Genomic DNA, 22673 nt, shown 5'->3' on the forward strand with positions numbered 1-22673 from the left:
ATGATAGAGTTTAATAATCCATGTCTTAAAACCCCCTTGCTAATGATAAAACAATGTATGATTGAATCAAAACACGGTGCAATTAAAGACAGACACCTGATTCACTTTTAAATTATAATACACTTGATATTTACTTATGAATCACAGATTGAGATTCTTGATAGTTGACAAGGAAACCATCCAACAAAGGAACAAAGACTTCTCCAACATCAGTCACCACCATCATCTGAGGCTGGGCCAGATTACTCTTCACATTAAAGAAATGGAGAACTTTGTTATACGTGATAAAACCCACTCGAATTGCAGACATCTCTTCTTGCTCTTCCCTGTAAGGAAAAAAAAAAAGTTTTTGAGATGCTTTATAAATTTAGAATGAAAAGGAGGTTTCTATCTGAAATTCAGTAAGTGTGTCTTCTATAAAATACATAAAGACATGTTTAAAGTTTTTGTCTTACTTTCTGTTACCGGGTGTAAACAATACTAGTCATGGCAATAGGGGATAGGAGTTACTACAAAAATAAACTGATAAGGAAAAAAATCCTCAAAATTCTAGGTAAAAATCAAGTAAACACTTGTTCATATTTCTGTAACATATTTATTTTCAATCTATAGAAAACAATAATGCTTTTTTCATGAATAAGCTAGGCTTATTATATTCCTTATAAACAAGGCTCTCTCAAAAGTCACCAGAAGGTCAGAAGAACAAATGGAATATTTGAAGCAAGGGATGAGGAAGCCACACTCATATTACTAAGAGGACAGCTGCTTTTACTGAGAAAACACTTGCTCCTCTTCTCTGATTCTTTTCTTACACATCAGAGAATCTCAACAGAAAACAGGATAGATTTGGGGAACTATATAAACTTATAAACACATAGTATAAATATATAAAGTAAGTTACATTTATAAAATGACAGTGTAATTGTTATTAGGTGACCATTTATGATGGTCATGGCAAAGCACTTTTAAAAAGCTCCAAAGCTCCAAAACTTTAACAAAAAGTAGATTTTCTTTTTTAAGGAATTCCAAAATGAGGCCTTAGTATTCTAAGTGTAAAGGCATGAATGCTGTCATTCCAGTCTATAGTCTATAGTAAGTACATTCAGAATTTCATGGTCTGAACTTCAGTTTCATGCTTGCTGAGTGCATTGTACAGTCTATTTTTCTCTCCTCTAAAAGAAAACACCTAGATACTACTGATGCCCTTACTAATTTTCAATGGAGAATATTATGCAGTGCTCAATGGTTAAGGGAAAGACACAAAACATACATGCCACTTTCTTTGACCATTAGATGTCAGCATAATTTATTTTGATTAAAGGACAACTTTCTTGAAAAGGAACCTGGTTTGCCCAGCTTCTAAATTTTCTACATGGCCTAAAGAGTTACTCGAGTACAAGGGAGAGGAAAATGGAAGTATCTAGATGGAAGTATCTCAAGTTCAAATTGCTGATTCTGCTGCAGACTTACCAATTTCTTTGATATGTCAACAGAGTACAGGCTGATAAGGTACTGGCTCTGAACTGTGTTTTCTTCTCTATTTCCTTCACTAACTGAGGGTATTTGTTCTTCACTGGGCAGTTTAAATAGATTCTCATAATCCCTTCCAAAAGCACTTGGAAACTGTTTATATTCTGGACACTTGCAAAGCTTTCAGAAATGAGAATTCCCTATTCTTTCTAACTACACATACACAGCCACTCACACACACCTCAATATCCTAAATGGTGCAACTTTATGCAACTAACCACTATGCTATACTGCATCCATGCTTGCCCCAACCCCCACCCGATTCATTTGAACCTTACTCTTCAAAACCAAGTGCAAATTCTTCCTCCTCTGTGAAATCTCCCCTGATGCTACCAATTAGAAGTCATTTCCTCTTCTAAACACCTATAAATCATTCTCATTGGGCTCTTAGCATAAGGTACCTTTTAGTAAACATTTCATGAATCCCTGACTACACGCTAATAAAGGGCAGGACCCAAAGCTTATGTTTTCTGTCCCCTGAGGGTCGAGTACAATGTGGGGAATTCGACATTTTATTGAGGATGATTATAATGATGGTGAAAAACTGGACTTGGGATGGCAAGTTAGAGCCCCAACTGATAACCCAATAGTATACATTTTTTCCCAACTCCAGTTTAGTGATGTCACCCTGATAGTTTAGAACCAGCCTGGCTAGAAGCACTGACACCATGGATTGAGCTAACACTACAAGTCAAGGCTTTATTTATTTATTTATTTATTTTTTTGAGAGCTTTTTTTTTTTTTTTTTTTACCAGCACTCCACTAGTTAAGCTCCCATTTCCCAGTAAAACTTTTTATGACATTAGGTGAAAAATATCCCAGCAAATCACAAAGGGCTTTTATTCTCTTTTAATAGTTAATTTAGAATCAACTAAGGCAAAAGACACAAAAGAAAATCTACAGAGGAAAATCTAGATTACTATTTCCCATTGGATTTGGACATTTTCAAGTGACGGGAAAGGAGTATCCTGGGATTCACCGGGTTCACTTAAGATCGAAATTAATGTTTTTTAAAAGCATCTAATCAGAACATCCTACATTATTGCAAAATATTAGTCCTGGTCTCCATGGGAATTTTTTTTTTAATTTGTTTGAGAAACAGAACTGTCCTAAAATTTTCTTCAACAGTATCACTGCCTTATTAAATCATATCCAGAAGAAAACTAATTTTCAGCCTCTCCTTTATATTAATTCTAGACAAGTTTTGTGAAGTTATAAGAGATTTCATAAAGACTAATACGTTGATGTTCTTTTTTTCAATGATTACTTCTCTCAATGCTTGCCCCATCATGGAATGAACCTGACACAGCAATACGGAAGACATTAGTAACTAGATGAACCAGAAAATTTTAAGATCTAGCATTGGGAACATTTTAGTTACAGCAGCATTAAAAACAGACAGACAAAAAAAAAAAAAAAAGCCAAATTAACTAAAGAGTTTGAGCTGAATAACAGATGAAACATTTCAAATCTTCTCTTTCCTGTTCCAGAGAAGTCAGAAAAGTCTGGCGACCTTGAGAGGCCAAAGGTATAAATTCAAAGTTAAATAGTAAAGAATGAGGCCTTCCTTTTTCCAAAGATCACCTAATAGATTAACACACCCTAAAATGTTAATCAAGACTTCTGACTGTGCTTTTCAAAAAGCTGTTTGGCAAGTAGATCAAATTGATGACAATCTTACCATTAAAAAAACAAAGTTACACATATGCACAGCCCAAAATAAATTTCAGGGGATAAGAAACAACCAGATTTGTTTTAAAAGATAAAGGAGAAAAAGGTAATTGGCTTGAATAAAATCTTTTAAAAGAGAGATCGGAATAGTGGCAGAGAATAACCAACAGTATCCTTTTATTTTTTTTCTCCTATCTTTACAAAGTCACACATCTCTGCTCCAATGGGACATAAAGTTATAATGACACCAAAGGAAAGAGTGTGATTTCATAACTTATATCAAAGGCTATTAGCTTCATATCACCAGCGTTGATAAGGAACAAGGGACTGGTGAAGTAACTGTCTAGGATAATGGATTCATTTGAGAGAAGGAAAAGAGAGAAAGACCATTTCCAGAAATTAGAGTAGTTTTCTTTCATGCTAATCAAGTTCAAAATTCAGATTAAACCAGCCCCATGAGAGAGTTCTGTAATAAAATATATCATATTCAGTAGAAAATCCATACTTCTCAAGTTTCCTTAAGAATAGGGTAAGGGAAACTACAGTCGCAAACACATCTGCAGGCATCAGATGCCTTTCTTATGCCACCATCTTCAACTTGCTCCCAGCTCGTTCTTCATTTTATAATTTAGTTTGAAATTAACTCGGTGTTTTTTAAACATCCCCACTGCTTTCCCAAACCATCTTTGAAAATATTATGACTTCAGCTTCACAGATACAAACAAAACTACTCCTGGGAGGTCCAGAGTTCGTTTATCTGAGCCTCACATCTCCCAAAGCACCAGTCATACGTGCAAAGAATATAGAGGGGTGGGGACCCAAAGATTCATGGAGCTCTAAGGGCTGAAGCCAACATCCCACCCTCCAGAAAAACATCCTTTTCCAGAACAAAGATTGCTGATGTTCAGGGAGGGGATGGGACACATAGGGACTAAGTTACAGACAACATTTCCCAGCCTGTTCATATTTCCTCGCATGAGGGATGGCATTCTCCCTGCCCATGAATCTCCTTACTAGATGTTATTCCTCATCCTAAACAACTAGCTTTTATAATAAGATAATTTTAAAATAGCCATGTTTGATATTAGTTTTAATATTAGTAATAAGACAGAAAAATAAAAGGATAGTGCTAGTTATTCCCTGCTAGTTTCTAAGTATCTCTCTTAAAAGCTTTTATTCAAGCCAAGATACATTTTTTCCTCTTTATCTTTCAAAACAAATCTGGTTGTTTTTTCTCCCCTGAAATTTGTTTTGGGCTGTGCATGTGTGTACCTCTATATTTCTTATGGTAAGATTGCCATCAGTTTGATTTACTTCTTTGTATTAAAGCAGGTAATATGCCAAACAGCCTTTTTAAAACACGGTCTGAAGTCTTGACTAAGGTCGAGGGTATGTTCATCTGTTAGCTATTAGAATTAGTTTCCCACCTTTCCTTGCTGCCCTCTTGCAATGGCAAGGAATGTGGTGCATCTCAGGCTGTTAACTTACAGGACACAGAGGCAGTAAAGCTGCAAATGGGTTGGACAGCTTATCATAAGGGCAAAAGGAAACTGCTTAAAAATCCACCATCTCTGCCATAAGACAACAGTTCAGTTTCCTGTCATCCCTTCGAACTCTGCCATGCTCAGCAACTACTAGTTTCCACTGGAAAATCAATGCTTTGAAAAGTGAGTAACACCTCCAAAGTCTTTTCCATCACACTGTTGGGATTCTTCTCATAATTTATAATGTACTTTGAATGTTTTTTACCATAGCATTTTTTTTTTACCAGTTTGTTTCCTTTGCTTTGTACAAAAGATCACTCTAACTTTCTAAGGACTCAAAACAATGGTGTTGTTTGATTTATGACTAATTACCCAATGTCCTCATTAGCAAAAAATATCAATTGGTCATTCAGCACTTATCTTCTGGCCAATAAATTAATGAGGCAATAATGTATAAGTTGTAAAAAGAATGACAGTTCCCTTACTTTGGAAGTTTTTCCAGCATGGTCTTCAGTTCTTCACATATGAGCTTGACAAGTCCATTCTTTATGTTACTATATGAAACATCAATCATGAAGATAAAGGCTGGTGGATTGGGAGGCTTATTCTTCTATATAGGAAAGCAAACACATCACATAAATAGATATAAAGTAAATACATTGCATAATCAAATGTCAATACTCATCAGAAATTCTTGAAAGTTATCAGATGTTTCATTTAATATTTAGGATATAGCATCTGTGGAATTAAATCATTTTTCCAGAATATCTAGAGCATCTGGTTTCAGATGCTATTAAAAAGATAAAAGTTGTTGTTTATTTTTCAGGGTATGACTTGGGTCAGTATTGAATTAGACACTATTATGACATCTAGCACAGAAGGTTCACTTTTGCAAAGCTTTATTATTACAGTTGCTGAAGGGAAAGTACAGAATTATGGCCAGACTTGCTTGTAACTCTCTGCCTTACAGGTCAAAATATGTTTGGCACACTAACAAATTATGCTAAAAAAGAGTACACATAATAGTGTTTGTTTTTGAAACTGTAATAAAACTTCATTAACTTGGATGTCACTATTTTAGACTCTCTTCTTCTATCAGCTCTTTCCATTTTAAAGATATGAAATTGTTTAGGAAAATATAACTGTATACTTTTAAAAACTGTACTATATTTTTAAGCACTGACCTAGTTTTTTACATATTTGTGGTAACATAGAATGTTAGCCTTTTATCTGTTTAAAACAATCACTGTGACATAAAGCAGCTGCTATGAAAATGTTTTTTAGTTGCTGCTCCCTTTACTGGCTGGTGTTCAAACAGCTTTTAGGAAGTGATCCTTCAGTTGCATCTTACAAAATATTTAGAAAAGAGAGCCACAGGCAAACAACTCTAGTGACCTACACTACAGAATAAAGAATTTAGACCAACTTAATTTTTAACTTTATAATAAATAAACAAAAATGTTCTAAAATTGTATTGTAATTATTTTAAAATTAGACAACAATGTCTGTAAATTATCTTACTGATTTATTCTATATCCACTACAAGGCTAGATATAACTTTTTAAAACAAAATCCTTCATTTTAAATAAAAACAAATTATAGGACTTAAAAATCATCATCCTGAAAACTTTTACCAAAATCAGACCAACAAAGAAATGAAGGAACTCTGCGGTCTATGTGAATAATTTTTATTGCAAATCATTCCTGATTCACACCTACTTTAATTCACAGCATAGACTTATGCTGATTTATATCAGCATATATAACGGATGAAAATAACAGCCATTTCCATTAGTTAAACCAAAACCTCTTTGTGACAAACCCAAGTGTGCTGTACCATTCTTGTAATCTCTTCTATCAGCATTACCAATTCCTCATGGAATATTTTCCATATCTCCAATTTGCACATTTCTACAGAAATGCTTCACTATAACTGGTTTTTGAAATATTCAAAATTAGTTCATCATTCCTCTAAATCACATTCTCTTCCCATTTCTCTATATGGGAATAACATCACTATATGCCAACTCAAGGCTTGAAAGTGTGAAATTAGATTTGGCTGTTCCTTTTCCTTCAATAACTGAGTCCCATTGTTTTCAGTTTCAGAATGATTCTTTAACGATGTTTTGGCCCATCCCTACTCATAACCATCTGAAAGCTTGTCATCTTGCGCCTAGGTAACTGTCAGGGCTTTATCATTAGCTTTCTTAATCTATTACCCTACCCATTCAATCCAGCTGGCTTTGTCCAGCCAAGCTTAACATGTATGTACTCTATAAAATGCTGGTTTTCCATGCCAACTTACTAAAACTGCTCTCTTTAAGGTCACTGAACCATCCAGACTGCAAACTACAGTGACTTGAAATAAAAATCCAGCTCTCATCCTAGATCTCTTCTATCTCTTTGCAACTTTAGGCACACCAGACCACTTTGGCTCTCTTAGCTGCCAGGACACTGGAACATCATTTCCTCTCCCAGTTCTCTAACTGTTGCTTCTGTTTTTCATTTTCTCATCTTTACCCAACTTCTCTCCTCCCACCCACGTCCATCACAGAAATCTTGTTCATTTGCTCAGTTTTAACCAGCACCTCTATATAGGCAACTCTTCAAATTCTCTCTCATCGTGATTCCCTTTGAGCTCAAGACCAGCATTCCAATTAACTACACATCCATATAAAAGTTCTGCCAGCACTGTAGACTCAAAATTTTAGAGATTATGACAACATTTCTCCCACTATACTGGTCTTTCCTATAAGAAACTTATAAAAAAACACAATAAGCTAAAATAACCTGGGCTTGAAATCTCTCTGTCTCCATGGACTTGTCCACCTCATTTAGCATCCACAACCAGTTAATTGTGAAGGCCCATGTGGCTCTTTTAGTTCCAGTAGCCAAATTTAGATCCTCAATTTCTCTCTTTTTCTATTATTTTTAATTGTGGCAAAGAAAACATAAAAATTGCCATCTTAACCATTTCAAGTGTACAGTTCAGTGGCATTAAGTACACTCACATTGCTGTGCAACCATTACCACCATCCATCACAGAATGCTTTTCAGCTTGCAAAACTGAAACTGTACCCATTAAACAACCTCTGTTTCCTTTCTGCAGCACCTGGCAATCACCATCCCATGTTCTATCTCTAGGAATTTGACTACTCTACATACCTCATATAGAATCATTCCATATTTATCCTTCTTGTGGCTGGCTTATTTTACTTAGTATAACATCCTCAACATTCATCCATGTTGTAGCATGGGTCAGACTTTCCTTCCTTTTTGAGGCTGAATAATATTCCATTATACGTATATACCACATTTTGCTTATGCATTCTTCTGTCGATAGACACCTGGTTGCTTCCTCCTTTTTGGCTATTGTGAATACTGCTACTATGAACATGGATATACAAATATCTTTTTGAGACTCTGCTTTCAATTATTTTGGGTATATACCCAGAAGTGAAACTGCTAGGTCATATGGTAATTCATTTTTTTTTTTTTTTTTTTTTTTTCCAGATGGAGTCTTGCACTGTCACCCGGGCTGGAGTGCAGTGGTGCAATCTCGGCTCATTACAACCTCCACCTCCCGGGTTCAAGCGATTCTCCTGCCTCAGCATCCCAAGTAGCTAGGATTACAGGTGCCCATCACTATGCCCAGGTAATTTTTGTATGTGTATGTGTGTATTTTTAGTAGAGATGGGGTTTCACTATGTTGGCCAGGCTGGTCTGAAACTCGTGACCTCGTGATCTTCCCGTCTTGGCCTCCCAAAATGCTGGGATTACAGACATGAGCCACTGTGCCCAGCCAGTAATTCTATTTTTAATTTTTTTGGGGAATTACCATACTACCCTCATTTTCTCTTAGTTGGACGACTACATTAATTTCTAATGCACCCTTGCCTCTAATATCTCCTCTCATTATACAGACTGCTGTCAGAATAAACTGTCTGAGGCTCAATACAGATCACAAATACTACCTTCTCTGAGAACAGGAAGTTTACTGAGTCCTCAGAGCCTAGCACAGAGAATGGCACCACAAAGAGTGCTCATCAACTGTTGACTGAGTTAATGGATGAATGAATGGAACAACTCCACCTTCACCTTTAATTGTTCTCATGGCCTATTGAATTAATGTAAGTTCTTCAATGGCCTGACATTCAAGACCTACCATGACACTCATTTAACAAACATGTATAAAAACCTAAGAAATCAAAGATACGATGCTGGACCCGGGGGAAAATAAAAAGATAGACTGTGTGTCTCAAAACAACGTCCCAGCTTTACTTCCCATTATTCCCAATACGCATTCTCCCAACAATTTAAGTGGCTGACATTTCCAAAATATCTCCTATCCAGAAGTCACAGACTAGTGGGCTTAAGCCAAGAATTTGGCTGGAAAGTGTTTTGCTTGGCACAGTGTTTCAAAATATATTTGAATTTGAATGTGTTTTGAGGGAAGGGGGAATATACTCTGTAATTATCCCGGTCCACGTCACTTCATCTACAATGTCTGCCTAGCCCCTAAAGAAATCTGAGTAAATTGTCAATATGTTTGTGAAATTGTTTCTGCTCACTGTTCTAGTTACCGTGTCCAGGCTCATAGTTTAATCAGCTCAAATGTTACTTCCTCTATGAAGCCTTCCCAATCCTGTTTTCTTATGGCACTATGATTGTTCTATTCTTACAGCATTTATCATATTTGAGTTTATATGAAAATTATTTACATTTCTTATCAGGTCTATACATTGTAAGTACCTTGAGAGCAGGTTTATCATCCTGCTAATTTTGTTATGCCTTACGGCACACAGACAAGTACCTTAGACATGTTAGGCATCTGGTAATGTCAAAGTGAATTAAGTGAAGAAACTACATTTTTGTTCAGGAGAAAAAAAAAAAAAAAAAGCTGACTTGGAAGGAGACTTCACATTTCAAGTACACTTTCCATGTAGCTATATTCCATAAACTTATTAATGACGAACTCTCAGTCATATGACAAAGCTGAGGCCTTTTTTTTTCCAAGGCAATTCCAGGATGATTGTGTTAATACTTGCTCACGTATACACAATGTACTGATTAGAAAATAGGGTTTCTGTGGTCACACAGATACGGTTTTCAGTCTGGCTCCACTACTTTCTGGATGTATGGCCTGAAGCTGGCACTTACGCAGTCTCTAAGCCCAAGTTTCCTCAAATAATGATGGTACGCACCACATGCGTTCACCGTGAGGACTAAATGATACGATACATAGAAGGAATTTAGCCTACAGCTTGACACATGGTAAATGTTCAATAAATGTTAATTTTACTATCTAAAATCAACATTAAGATGAGCCAAGATGAATAGGAAAATGTGATTTTGTAATTCCTCTTTCCAAGTGCATGGTGTAAAAAATACACGTACAAATTAAATAAGCTTTTTCATTGTCTGAATAGCTAAGCCAACTCATCATTATACTTCATTTACATTTTAAATTATAATTAAATTTGAAGATGTTTACAGCATATTTATTATGAACTCTACTTGGAATAATAAAAGGAAGATTATGCTTACGAAAAATTCTTCAAAATGTACAATTTTTATTTGGTTCCTTGCCTGGCTGGGCGAGATTTCCCATCAATTAGACTTCTGGAATATTTCCAGATAACAGAGTTTGAAGATACTAAGACTTTTGTTCCCAGAAACAGATTTGACTCTCTGCCTAAGTTTCTACTAAAAAAGCATATAATCAAGATCATGTCGCTTTTTTGGCAGAGAACTAGAAACTGAGAGCAGGGTTAGATTTATACTATGGTTGCAAAGATCAGCGAATAAATTTTCCATCATTAGTTACAATGACTTTCTTACATTTAATTAAAACATTAAATGTTTGTGTGTTGCCCAATGGTTCTCCTTCAGTTAACAGCAATTAGGAACACATAAACTGTCCAAAAGTCACTGTATTTTAGGACATGCTTCTTGCCTAAAATAAAGCATCTGTAGCAAAAATATTCCTAAATTTCCCCAAGTATGTTCAGATGTTGCAACATCTTAAACTAATAATGCATTACATTTTAACAACTAGTTCTGTGTAATATATTGCAAAATAATCATATGAAGCAGTAAAATCAATGCAATAAGTTATGTTAATGGAAAAAAATTTTAAGGCCCAGTCAATTGAAAAAAATTCTAGTTAGGAAAAATGTTCATTATCATCTATACTCAATATGTGACTGCTCCCCCGCAGACATCTATGAAAGAAATCTGTGGGTCAGAAGCTGTTTTCTGGGAATTGGGCATTAGTAGGCACTCATTTTTAGAAGAGAAAATAAGAAAATAAGTTAGAATGACCCTGTTTCTTCAAGTCCACACATGGTGCTTCAGATATGTGCTGAAATCCGAACAATACCCAAGAAGATGTGATTTTCAAATCAGTGAAGAATTTTAAAGCCCTGCAAGGTACCCATAATGGTGTCATTGTGATACTGGACAAGGGAAATGGCTAGTCCTGGGAATAGTAATACCCACAAATTCATTCTTTTATTCATTCCACGTACACTGATCAACTCCTATCCTGTGGCAGATAGTGTGGTAAATGTCATAAAGATGACTAGGATATCAGAATCTATGAAGATGGCAGACATGTAAGAAGATTTAAATTCCATGGGGATAAATGCTAAAATAGAGATATAGACCAAATTCCATGAAAAAACAGAACCTATAGTAAATAATTACCATGATAAAGACAGAGAAAGTTGCATATGCATACACACAATAAAATTTCAGCCAGGCATTACAGAAAAGAGAGGGGTTTGCCAGTTGGGGTATGTATAGATGTGACAGGAGAATGGAAAGATATTCTGGTCAAATGAACATCTGGTATAAAGGCATGGAATTGTCAAAGGGGCTGAGTTCAGAGTACACTGTGCAAAGTTTTGTATAACTGAAGATACAGCTGAGGTGATAGTCTGGGGGGCAATGCTTAACGGCCTTATAAAGAAAGCTAAATCTTTTTAAATTTAATTTTTTAGAAAAGAAATAACCAATAGAGGTTTATGGGAGGCAGTGAGTGTGGGGGCGTGTCTTATGGTCACATTATAGGGCAGAAAAATCAAAGGCAAGGATCTCAGCCTGCTGAGATAGACAGTGTAAGGGGGATTCTGAGAGCCCAAACCATTGTGGTAGCAACGGGAGTGAAGGGAGGTACAGAAACACGTCAATAGTCCTACTAACAAGTTTGGTTGAGCTCTTCTCTTGGATGGGAAGTTTTCTGAGACTCTTTACAGAATAAGGGAGGCAGAGGCACCGTATGGAACTATTGCATTAAGAACCAGCTGTATTCTGTCTGGCAGGGAAGAGAAATTATTATTTTCTATTTCTGACACCACATTTCAGTTTTTAAAAATAATCCCTCCAGTAGATGGTTTGGCAGATGAATCATGTTAACAACCTAGAAGATGGGATCTGTGTCTTATGCATTTCTACCACTCCACGGCACCACCAAAATGCTTTGTTTGCGAAGCAAGAGTCAGTTCTTTACATATGAAAGTTTTAACATCAATGTATAAACACTTGAAGTTCTGGGAACACTTACTCTGCAATAATCCAAAGTGGCAACATATTCATAAGATCCTAGAGATAACTCTGGTTTCTCATAGTGGTCCAGTCTTCTTCCAATGTGGTCCAGATGTTGGAAATAGAATGGTGGAACTAATAAAAACAAAATAGGAAAGAAAATATTTTGTTTTCATAAACAGACAATTTAGTAAGTTCTCAAAATTTATTATGGGAGGAAAGGAGTTAGCATCAGGAAAAATGTATTTTAAAGCTGGAATGTAGCATATCGTAAATACCTACTATTTTAAAAATATGTCTTGGAAAAGAGGAGGGTTCCTCTTCTATAAGTTATTGATGACAAAGAACGTTTATGATTTAGACCATCCTAGAGAAACAGGGGATAAAAGTATTGGTGTTTCTAAGTTGTCACAACCCAAATTCAATTGTCCCCATTTTATTACCTCTTTTAAAAAGAATTCTGACTTTTCTATTTGAATTTTTAATATACCTAACAGAAATAAACATTCGTTATTTGAACTATACTATGAACTACAATATTTATTATGCTTTAATTAAGAGACGCCTTCACCCATGTGGAGTTTGCATGGTAATCTTTAATGTTTGGGCTTAAGAGTGGAGAGGATTACTGTATTAGGGAAAGACTACACCACTAAGATCTCAGCTAAGGAATTTTAATTTGATTCAAATGTCTAAGAAGGTTAGTTCTGGCAAAGATCTGGAAGTCATCCAATAGCACGGGAACACTTATGAGTCACATACTGAACACTTGGACAAATATGGCCTGGTATCTCTGTAAAAACGAACTCCTGTTGCCTTGAGATTAATAGGGCTGGCTACTAAACCACTGCCAATAAAAGTATTCAGAAAAACTACCAATGCTCTGGTTTTAAGCTTTTTGTAAAGAACAACATTACCATTGTAAAAACTGTACAAATAATGCATCTCGTTTTTAAACCAACAATTCGGCATTATTTATTTTTAGCTGTGAAACTGACATAAGAATAACAAGACTGTTTTCTGAGGTTGTTCTTTAAAAAAAAAAAAAAAAAAAAACCACTGAAGCTTGATTTTTCTACGTTGTTACTGTATCATGGCCATTTCTTTTAAAGTAAGTTTTATAAGGTTCTTATGCACATATGGATCTCTGAATTTGGAAGATTCAACTTCTTGAAAAGATTACAGAAGTAGAAACTGACAGGCTCAGCTGAGCTAAGTAAGCTTTGAGGGTCTTCAATTGCTATTTTGCTACATTTAGATGAGATGGAGGATGCTGCCTTGGCTATCTTAGAATGCATAGTACAGTAGTTTCCACATAGTATAACATACAATTCATTCTCATCTACACACAGAAATGTAATATGTGAAATGTTTTCCTTTTAAATTTTCTTTTATATTCATTAGCATTTAATATTGTCTATCATCTTTTATAAGCCAACTTTCAAGTCATACCATAAATCATGCACTACCCTTTGGCCCCTGTCTTCCTGCATGTCTCTGACCACACATACTCCCCACTGGGCAATCTCTGGACACTTTGCAAGGAAATAAGAGTGGAACCACGAAAGCAAGCCTGCTGGGTCCTTTCTAACTCCAACAAACCTCTGTCTTTGTTAAACCTAAATGAAGAAGATAGGTGTCAGCATACATCTATGGGAGTCCGGCTTCCTTATAGGGACAAATATTTAAGCCTAGTATGAATAATTCTATTGGAAAATAAACATGGCAGCTTCCTAGGAATGGATACCTGAGGGAACATAATCTGCTGTGTTGAGACACAAGAATTCTGAGTCGTTTTTCTCTTCCTGGAAGTGGCTGGGCCTTTTAAGGCCCTGAGCCGACACTTTGGGTAGGAGGCCAAAGAGTCACAGCAAACTGAAGATCCTTGCTGCTCTTCATGGTGGGTATGATTTTGGTCACCTTTCTAAGAAAGCTGGGGGCTTGGGTGAAGACATCTGAGGAGCTGGTGGGCTCGCTGGAGGACTCTGTCCAAATGCTTTGGGAGAAGCCTCTGTCCCTTCTCAGGATTTTTTCCTCTAAAACTAAAGCACAGAGAAATGAATTGTCACAGGGTTCCTGAAATCCAGGTCCCAAGACTGAATGATAGCCATGAATTTGGATGCAGATTTCATCCAGGTTGAGAGAGGAAACAAGATCTTCCTTAGAAAGAGAAGTAAGGGTAGAGAACTAACAGAATCTGGTCTCAATGGGATATCCAATTTGCACTGAGTGGAAGCCACAGTTAATGCAAGGAGAGAGATGTACCAAGAGGCTTAGGCCATAGTCTGGGATGAGTCTAGAAGCCAATGATTCAACTCCACAGCAACGTGAATTTAAGAACTGACCAAAGGTCTGCATGAGAAGCACTTGCAAGGCCAGTCTCTGGCACCCTAAGTTGGGTAAAGTCGTGGACTGTGTGTGTGCGAGATAAGAGGGCAGGGAAACAAGAAGGCAAGCAGCACTCTCCCACCAGAGAATGCTCACAGCCAAGATGCCATGAATGCAATGATGTAGGAGGAATACTGTCCCCAGCTCAGTTGGCATTAGGGAGTAGCCAGCACCCATGGGTAGAACCATGTGTTCATGGGCAGACGGTGCTATATGTTCTTCAGATCTAATTACCTGCAGGGAAGCCTGTCTACAAAGATAAGAAAGAGAGAAGAAAACTCATAATAATCATCACATGGTTCAAAAAATGTCAATGAATATAAGAATGTTCTCAGCCTCAGTATGTACCTCATTTAACAACAAATAATGAAAAATACAAAGACATGTTATAAATGTAATAAATGTGAGAACACTTTCAGCAATGCTGCAGTTTTCTTCAACATCAGTAAATTCGTACTGGAATAAAACAAAATATAATGAATATGGGAAAGCCCTACATTCCTTCCTCCTTAAACAATCCAACATTTACATCAGCGTGAAAAAAAAAATCTACATAAGTGTTAAAGCCCTTGGTTATACCTAAGCTTTTCCTAAGTATCAATGAGCTCATATTCAAGAATAACCTTGAGGAGTGAAAAAAGAGGAGACGTCTCCCAAGTTTATCATCTGTAATCACAAGAGGTAAAAATCTTATTTTCTTTCCCACTGAGGCTTTGTGGAAGGGGATTAAGAAATAAAAATTTTCCCCCTACAGTTAGTTTTCTAAGAAATATTTCAACTTCCATGTGGGGCTCATGTAATTACCTAAGGTTCAAAGGGGTTTAAATTTCCCAAACAGAGCCTGTCATAGTTGGTTTCCTTCTAGAGAAATTATAAAGAAGGTACTGCTATATAGAAAAAAGAATGTATGCTTTTCCTAAACTAAGAAGTACAACACATTTGACTTAATAAAGAATTTCACAAAGAGCTTTTAACAGCACTGCTTACCATCATTCACACAGTTGCAAAATCCACACTGATATCTCCTTCCTCCTTCAATGAACTGCATAAATGGGCACATGTAGGCCTTGCACCTGTTGCATCTGACTGGTCCACTCTCACCGTGATTTACCAAGTAAAGGGGACTCTATGGAGAAACAAGAAAAATTAAATGAACAGATGAGTGTAGGATTTCTAGGTATTATAATTTGGAAAGTCTTTTAATGGCAGGTTTTTTTTTTTTTTTTTTTTTTGAGACAGAGTCTTGCTCTGTCACCCAAGCTGGAGTGCAATGGCATGATCTTTGCTCACTGCAATCTCCGCCTCCAGGGTTCAAGCGAGTAGCCTCAGTCTCCCGAGTGGCTGTGATTACAGATGCCCATCACCATGGCTGGCTAATTTTTGTAGTTTTAGTAGAGACGAGGTTTCACCATGTTGGCCAGGCTGGTCTCGAACTCCTGACCGCAGGTGATCCACCCACCTTGGCCTCCCAAAGTGCTGGGATTATAGGCGTGAACCACTGCACCTGGCCTAGTGGCAATTTTTAAGGAACTCAACTCTTAGCTTTTGCCCCAAGACAGTAAAAATGTCTTTATTGATAACACATGAATTCAAAGCTATAAGATGTTGTCCAGAATATTCAAACAAAAGTTAATTTAAGTTTATCTCATTTATAAGGATATATCAATATATGCATATTTATGTATATGTGTGTATGCATATTTGCCAATGTGTGGAGACAAACATACAGTGATGGTAATAATACTTAATTATTCTTACGTTAAAAACATTCTAGACAACTTGTGTCACACATTTTGCTAAGTTTCTTCATAGATTATAAATAAAGCGAGTTAGGTCTGATTTTAGACATTCTAGTTTGCATAGCAGTATGCTGCCTACATAGTTCCCCCAAAGCACATCAATTATTTCTTCAAAAATGCAACTATTTGAAGAAATATGCAATAATGTTCATTTATTTAGGCAAGGAGGCTGATTCTACCTTTTCTGTTACTTTATTAGAAAGAAATGTTTCACAGAATACTCACAGTGTGGCTGGCCCTACTTTGCCAGAACTGAAAAAATAAATCATTCAATTGCTTCTTCCTCATAAACATACATAGAAGGCATGATACATCTTTTACAGTTTAGAAGTAAAAAAGTTCAGCATTAAGTCTGCTTTCCCAACACTTATGGCTTTCAGGAGAAAACCACAGAGATCCTTGTTTTTGTGAATCTCCTTAAAGATAACATTTAAAGAAAAACTTGAGAATTGCAGGCTTTGGCATGTCAATTTAATTTTTCTTTACTGAAAAAGATATAAATAAAGCAGACTGCTTTTGAATGGAGGCCTGAAGAGCAGGAGGTCAGTGGGGTGGGGGTATCAGGCTGTTTTCTGCTCCAGTCTTAGAAAACCGAGATCCCCCATTGTCCCTGCCCAGATGTTCAACGTGAAAGCTGAGGTTTCAGAAATCAGTTGGGAGGTCTCAGAGCAGGAAAAAAACAGGTTTAACACAATACTCAAAAGAATCAGGGGAAGGATTTAAATTTTTTCCTTAATCATTCCCTTCTATTTCTGCACTGCCCTCTTCCTCACTTCTTGCCCCAAGAAAGCCAGAAGACAGATTGGATTTTCTTGTTTATGGTCGCTTCTGATCCACAGCACGGGCCTGACTCTGGTGCCCCACAGGTAGGGGTTGTGACAAGGATTAGGTGAGTAATACATGTGCAGTTCACAGCATTGTGCCTGGCAAAAAGTAATTGGAAAATTTTTATCTGGAACAGTCTTTCCTCTCTCAAAACCACTCAGCTCAGGACAGAGTCATCTTTGACAGGAGGATAAGTATGAGATGGGCTTCAGGTCCTGAAGGCTACCTGGTCAGTTACTGTAAAACATTATTGTAAACATGATCTAGAAGACAGATAATAAACTTTCAGGAGATTCTGATACACTCCAATGGTTAAAAGTTGAGAGGCAGAATGCATTTTTAAAACACTCTAGGAATTTTATTTAAATACATAGTCACACATACAAATTCAAATATCTGATGTATACACCACTCTTTCAGACAAACTTTTTGTTAGAAGGCATATAGTGACAAATATTTGTTCTCTTCAGCTGGTAATAGGAAGAAATCATTTGAGGAGGCAATAGAGAAGCAAAAACATGCAAGTACAAAAAAAGATTCTTAGAACAATAAATGGAGAGCTAGAAGAATAACAAGTGGGAGAATAAGAACCTGCTGTTCAGGTAGCTTCCACTGGATTAAAAGTGCAATTACCAATCATGACTCCAGTTACTGCTCTGTTCCACAACTCCAACCTCTCAGATCAGGAGATGCTTTCGGAAGTTAAAATTGGGAGACATTCTGCAGTTTCCATTCACTCAGCCAAGTTTACTTTTCTCATCCTTTTATTTTCAAAAAGTTCAAAGGCTGTAACAAATCCCCTGATTTTAGAAACCAAATATGATCTAATTATTTGCTAGACAAGCCAAAAGTAATGGAAGGAAATTTGACCTTATTATCACTGATATGATTTGCTCAAAGCCAGGCCCAGCCCAAAGTTACTGTGAAATTGTCGGCAATGAACACCTATGCATTCCAGTCCTGGCAGATTCAAACTTGCAGGACTGAAAATGAATGTCTAACAAGAAACTGGAGTCAAGTCATGACTGTGTCTAGGCTATTAAATGCACTTACAGTTTTTTCAATTTTCACTTTTTTAGAAACCAGATGATGGATAGGTAAGTAAGGTCTTCAGACAACTGAGGTGACAGTAAAGAATGTTAAAAGCTTTTTAACTGTTTACATTTTATTTTCAGGCAACAGGGCAAGGGCTTCTAAATTACACTGGCTTGTTTCATCTCTCTCAGGCTATGTTGAAAACCATCAGAGATTTCCCTTTGCACTCTCCAGATGTCGGCTTATCTGCACTATAGTAGTGTGCATGAGCTCATAAATAGCTAACCTTACTTTTCTTTTGAGTTCGATCTTGGTGTGTATGGCTTTTAAAAAAATCAAATTACTTTTCAAAACATTGCCTAAGTTATCTTTTTTCCTTACCAAGGGAATTATATTTACCTCAGAAATATTTTCCGATTTTAAAAATTTTTGTTTACAAATGTACTTTAATATTTAGCTCTTAGTATATCCTTGTCTGCCCATTCTTTTCTGTTTTTCTCTTAAGTGGAAAAGAGAGAAGATAGAAAGACTGGCTATAAAAACCTCACCTGGCTATTGTTTGGTTCTGGCCTTGTGTGGCGTGAGTTTACACAACATGAAAGTGATAGGGAGGCTGAGGAAAAATGTGAATCTTTTCCTCGTATTTTTGGATTAACAGGGGTGTGCCAAATACTATGCTGATACTAATTTTACAAAAGTGCTTTAATTGAAAAAAATGCATCTCTTGTGTATGTATATAATACTGGTTGATTTTGGACCACAAGTGAGAATATCATTCTAAGAAATGAGGCTTAGTACTAAAATGATATCCAACAATTAAGAAACAAAACAAAACAACTTTTGATTATTTTTCCATATAAAAGTAGTAGACATCAAGATGTATCTACCAATACCTTCTTAATACCTCTAGTAAAATTTTAAGTCTTCTTATTTGAATACATTACCAGTTTTCCAAGTATTCCTGCCATTCTCTTGGGTAACTTTAACATTTGTACCACAGGTACCTTTGAGGGACTTACAGTGTAGCAGAGTAGAAAGACAGTAAACAAAAAAGTACATACAAATGCAATGAAAAAAAAACAGGATATGAGGAGAAACAATACTTGGGAGAACATCATAAACAGCTCTTTTTAAGGCTCTTTTCAGCTTAGAAAGGCAATGTTAAACTGTTCACAGATTGTATTTCCAAAACAAACACAGATGCTCAAAGAAAATAAAGTACAGTATAGAAAGACCCATCATGAAAAATCTGTATCAAGTTTGTAGGCTGTGTGTATTTTTGTTTTGGCATCTATATTATTAAGAAAAATCTGAATACCCAAGCCTGGCTACAGTATTTCTGTTTTAGGAAAATAATGAATTGCAGTGAGGAACTAAAGAAAGCAGCTAAATACCAAAGTGTTTTTATCCCATAGATCCAATAGGTGGCACTGTGCAACTAAAAATTAAATCTGTATACACCTTATCAGTAGGCAAGAAAACAACCAAGATAATCACGCTACATTTATTACATGTAACTCTAATAACTTTTAACTGAACATGCTTTTCTTGAAGAAACTTTTGATAATGGTTTAAAAATATTCTGGGCCAAACAAAATACAAATAAACATGGAATACAAGACTATTTTATGCATACATTGTATAGAAACTACAGAATGTGCCAAATTTACTAATAGCCAAGAAAAACTTATTTTTAAAGTTCCTAATCCTCTGCCGACTTTCCTTGAGTGTGTGTAGGGAAACAGAGGTGCGGTTGGGATAGGGAGCCACAGAGTGGAGCAGGCAACCTAATGACGGCCTGGGAAGCAGAGAGAACAAGGACACGAATGCCCTGCTGCCAGCGTCCATGCCCACTCCCCACATTAGCCATCATGGTACAAAATAACAAAGCAACAGTGACATCTGGTACGTCCTGGCACTCGGCAGTACACTGCGATGAAGAAAAATGATTTTCTAAAGCAAACGCCAGCTTCCTGTTGGAACATCCTATCACAGGCATGGTGCTGGTAAAGGGCAGAGAGAGAGTAGCCAAAGCCCAGATTTCAGGAATACTCTGAATGAGTAATGTCATACGTGCCCACACCCAGGACACTGCTGGATGAAACTGGGCCCATCTCTCCTTTCTTCTCTCATTTGCCCACTACCCACTCTCCTTATCTTTCAGCACCAGAGTTCATGTAAGTTCTAATATATACACACAAACTCTTCAACCACCTACTTTCCCCTCTAACACTTATTCACTAATTTTTAAAAAAAATTTATTTTACATTTTCAATGTATACTTCTTCCTCCCCTTCTTTTTTTTTTTTTTTTTTTTTTTTTCTCTCTCTCTTTATTTCCTCCATTATAAGTCTTCAGGAAAGTAATCAACGTCCTGGGACTCTACAGTTGTCCCCACAGCACCAATATTCTACTTTACAAAGTGCCTGAAGGAAATACCTTGGCTAAGCAGTTACTGATCATGGGAAAGAAATTTTTACCTACAATGAGATCTAAATAAGATGAGAAGATTTAAAATAAGATCTGTCAAAATGTTACACAGTTTTCCAGCCTGATTAAGGATAATATTCAGCATCAACTTGTATTTCCCAGGAAATCACTGTAAATGTATCTCTCTGGCAGCAGTGATTTCCTACCGGCAATGTAACTTTGACAAGCGGCTACTTCTTGGAATTGGAGTGCTGCTTCTGTTTTGGAGCTGTCTCAAGAGGAGGTCAGTTGGTAATTTGGATTAATTGGGGGATATAAGTAGAAGCACGGAAATGGTATGTGAAAAGATAATCCAGAACCTGTGATGAACAACTATCCTTTAAAAATGTTAAACATTCAGACTATTAGGCATGCTGGAAGATGAGCAGAGTCAGTCAGATTCCCAAAGGATTATGCCCAGAGGCTAAAAGGAAAAGAGTCTGTATCAACTGCATTTATTAAAGACATTTCCATGTGAAAGAGATATGAGAAGCAGCTTATATGTGCTTTCTACTTTTAGCTTTACCATATATGACATTCACTAGGCCTACATGGACAAAAAAGGTACAGTTCAATAGGCTATTTACTGTACAAGTGCTTTTGAGAGAGCAGTACTATTCTAGTTAGACTTTTAAAAATAAGTGTGAAATTAAAGAATATTTTCTGAATTAAAAAATAAAATCCTATCATGTGTCTTCTAAAAACAAACAGAGCTTGAGGATAAGACACTTAATACATTGTATTAGCTCTAAGAATATATTTATATTTTTAAAAATAATGTTTACTAAAAAAATCTAATGTTTTTAATTGGCTCTTCTTAACCTAAAACTTTGCTTTTTTTGCACTTTCAGAAGATTATAGTTTTGTTAGCTTGTTAGTGACACTTGGGAGATTGTTTTCCCTTTTTCCTTTGAACAATACTATTAGAGAGTCTATTTGTTCTAACTGTACCTACAGCTTGTATTAGATTTGGATACCTCTTTAATTTGGAAGTTAGTTTTTTATTTTTGGGTTTCTTTTCATTGAAAAATACTGAAAATTTTTACTGAATTAGACTTTTCATAATAAATGTAAGAGCATAACTATTATCTTTATGGTCTTATGGTCATTTGTAGTTTAAAACGCTCTCATTTATTGAGAGCATTTAAAATGCTCTCAATTTCAATTTGATATTGAGGAGCTAACAGCCCAGGGAGTGGGGAATTCCCATCCACATTGTTCAGAGGAATGCAAGGTCAGTGAGTGATAGGAAGTGACTTGTGCAACAAACTGCAGAGCTATAGCTTGAATTCTGATTTATTCCAACTATTTATGTCCTTTATGCTATATGTGCAAGAAACAGCTTGCAGACTGGATGTGCAGAAAAGCATACAGTTTCAGAGAAAGGTACCATTCTCACTGGTCTGTGACGTGAATGAAGCCCTTAAACCATGCTCCCTGGTAAGCATTCTAATTGTCTCTGGTCATTTGTCTCTCCCATTCTCTATAGGAGCTGCCACATACCTTTGCATCCTTATTAAGCTCCTCCCCATAAGCTCCTTCTCCACCTCCCTTGCAGGAGGTGTAAATGTAAACTTACATTCTTCTTCACAAAGAAAATAGAAAACCTCAGGTAAGAACTCTCTTGCCTTTCCCCACTAATTTACCAGCATCTCTCCAACATTTTCCTTTCTCTCCTCCTGTTACAATGGAAGCGGTATCCTCTCTCTTCTGACTTCTCAGAGGCTTTGTCTAATCCTGTACCATGTCTAAATCTGGCCCCTCAAGATCCTTTCATCCACAAGGGAGAATTATATTTTGTTGTCTAATTCCAGGCCACTTGCAGGTGACATATTTAATTGCTGTATGTTCCCATATAACCTTGTGCCTAAAAGCACTCATAACACTATTTTACTTTTCAAAACCACTACTACATTCTCAAATC

At 36.4% G+C, this 22673-nt stretch overlaps 1 protein-coding gene across 4 annotated transcripts in view; it reads right to left on the minus strand.

Moving 5' to 3' along the window:
• SEC24D (SEC24 homolog D, COPII coat complex component) overlaps window positions 1-22673 on the minus strand; it is a 110504-nt gene that overhangs the window by 30221 nt on the left and 57610 nt on the right. For all 4 annotated transcript variants that reach the window (XM_028848745.2, XM_028848744.2, XM_078002217.1 and 1 more), the window contains exons 9-12: window positions 15609-15747; window positions 12253-12368; window positions 5171-5295; window positions 135-326 (exon numbers count right to left, since the gene is read on the minus strand). In XM_028848745.2, the coding sequence (XP_028704578.2) occupies window positions 135-326; window positions 5171-5295; window positions 12253-12368; window positions 15609-15747 (572 nt within the window). The remainder of the gene's footprint in view (window positions 1-134; window positions 327-5170; window positions 5296-12252; window positions 12369-15608; window positions 15748-22673) is intronic.

This window comes from Macaca mulatta, chromosome 5 (genome assembly GCF_049350105.2).
Source record: "Macaca mulatta isolate MMU2019108-1 chromosome 5, T2T-MMU8v2.0, whole genome shotgun sequence".
Classification (NCBI taxonomy): domain Eukaryota; kingdom Metazoa; phylum Chordata; class Mammalia; order Primates; family Cercopithecidae; genus Macaca; species Macaca mulatta.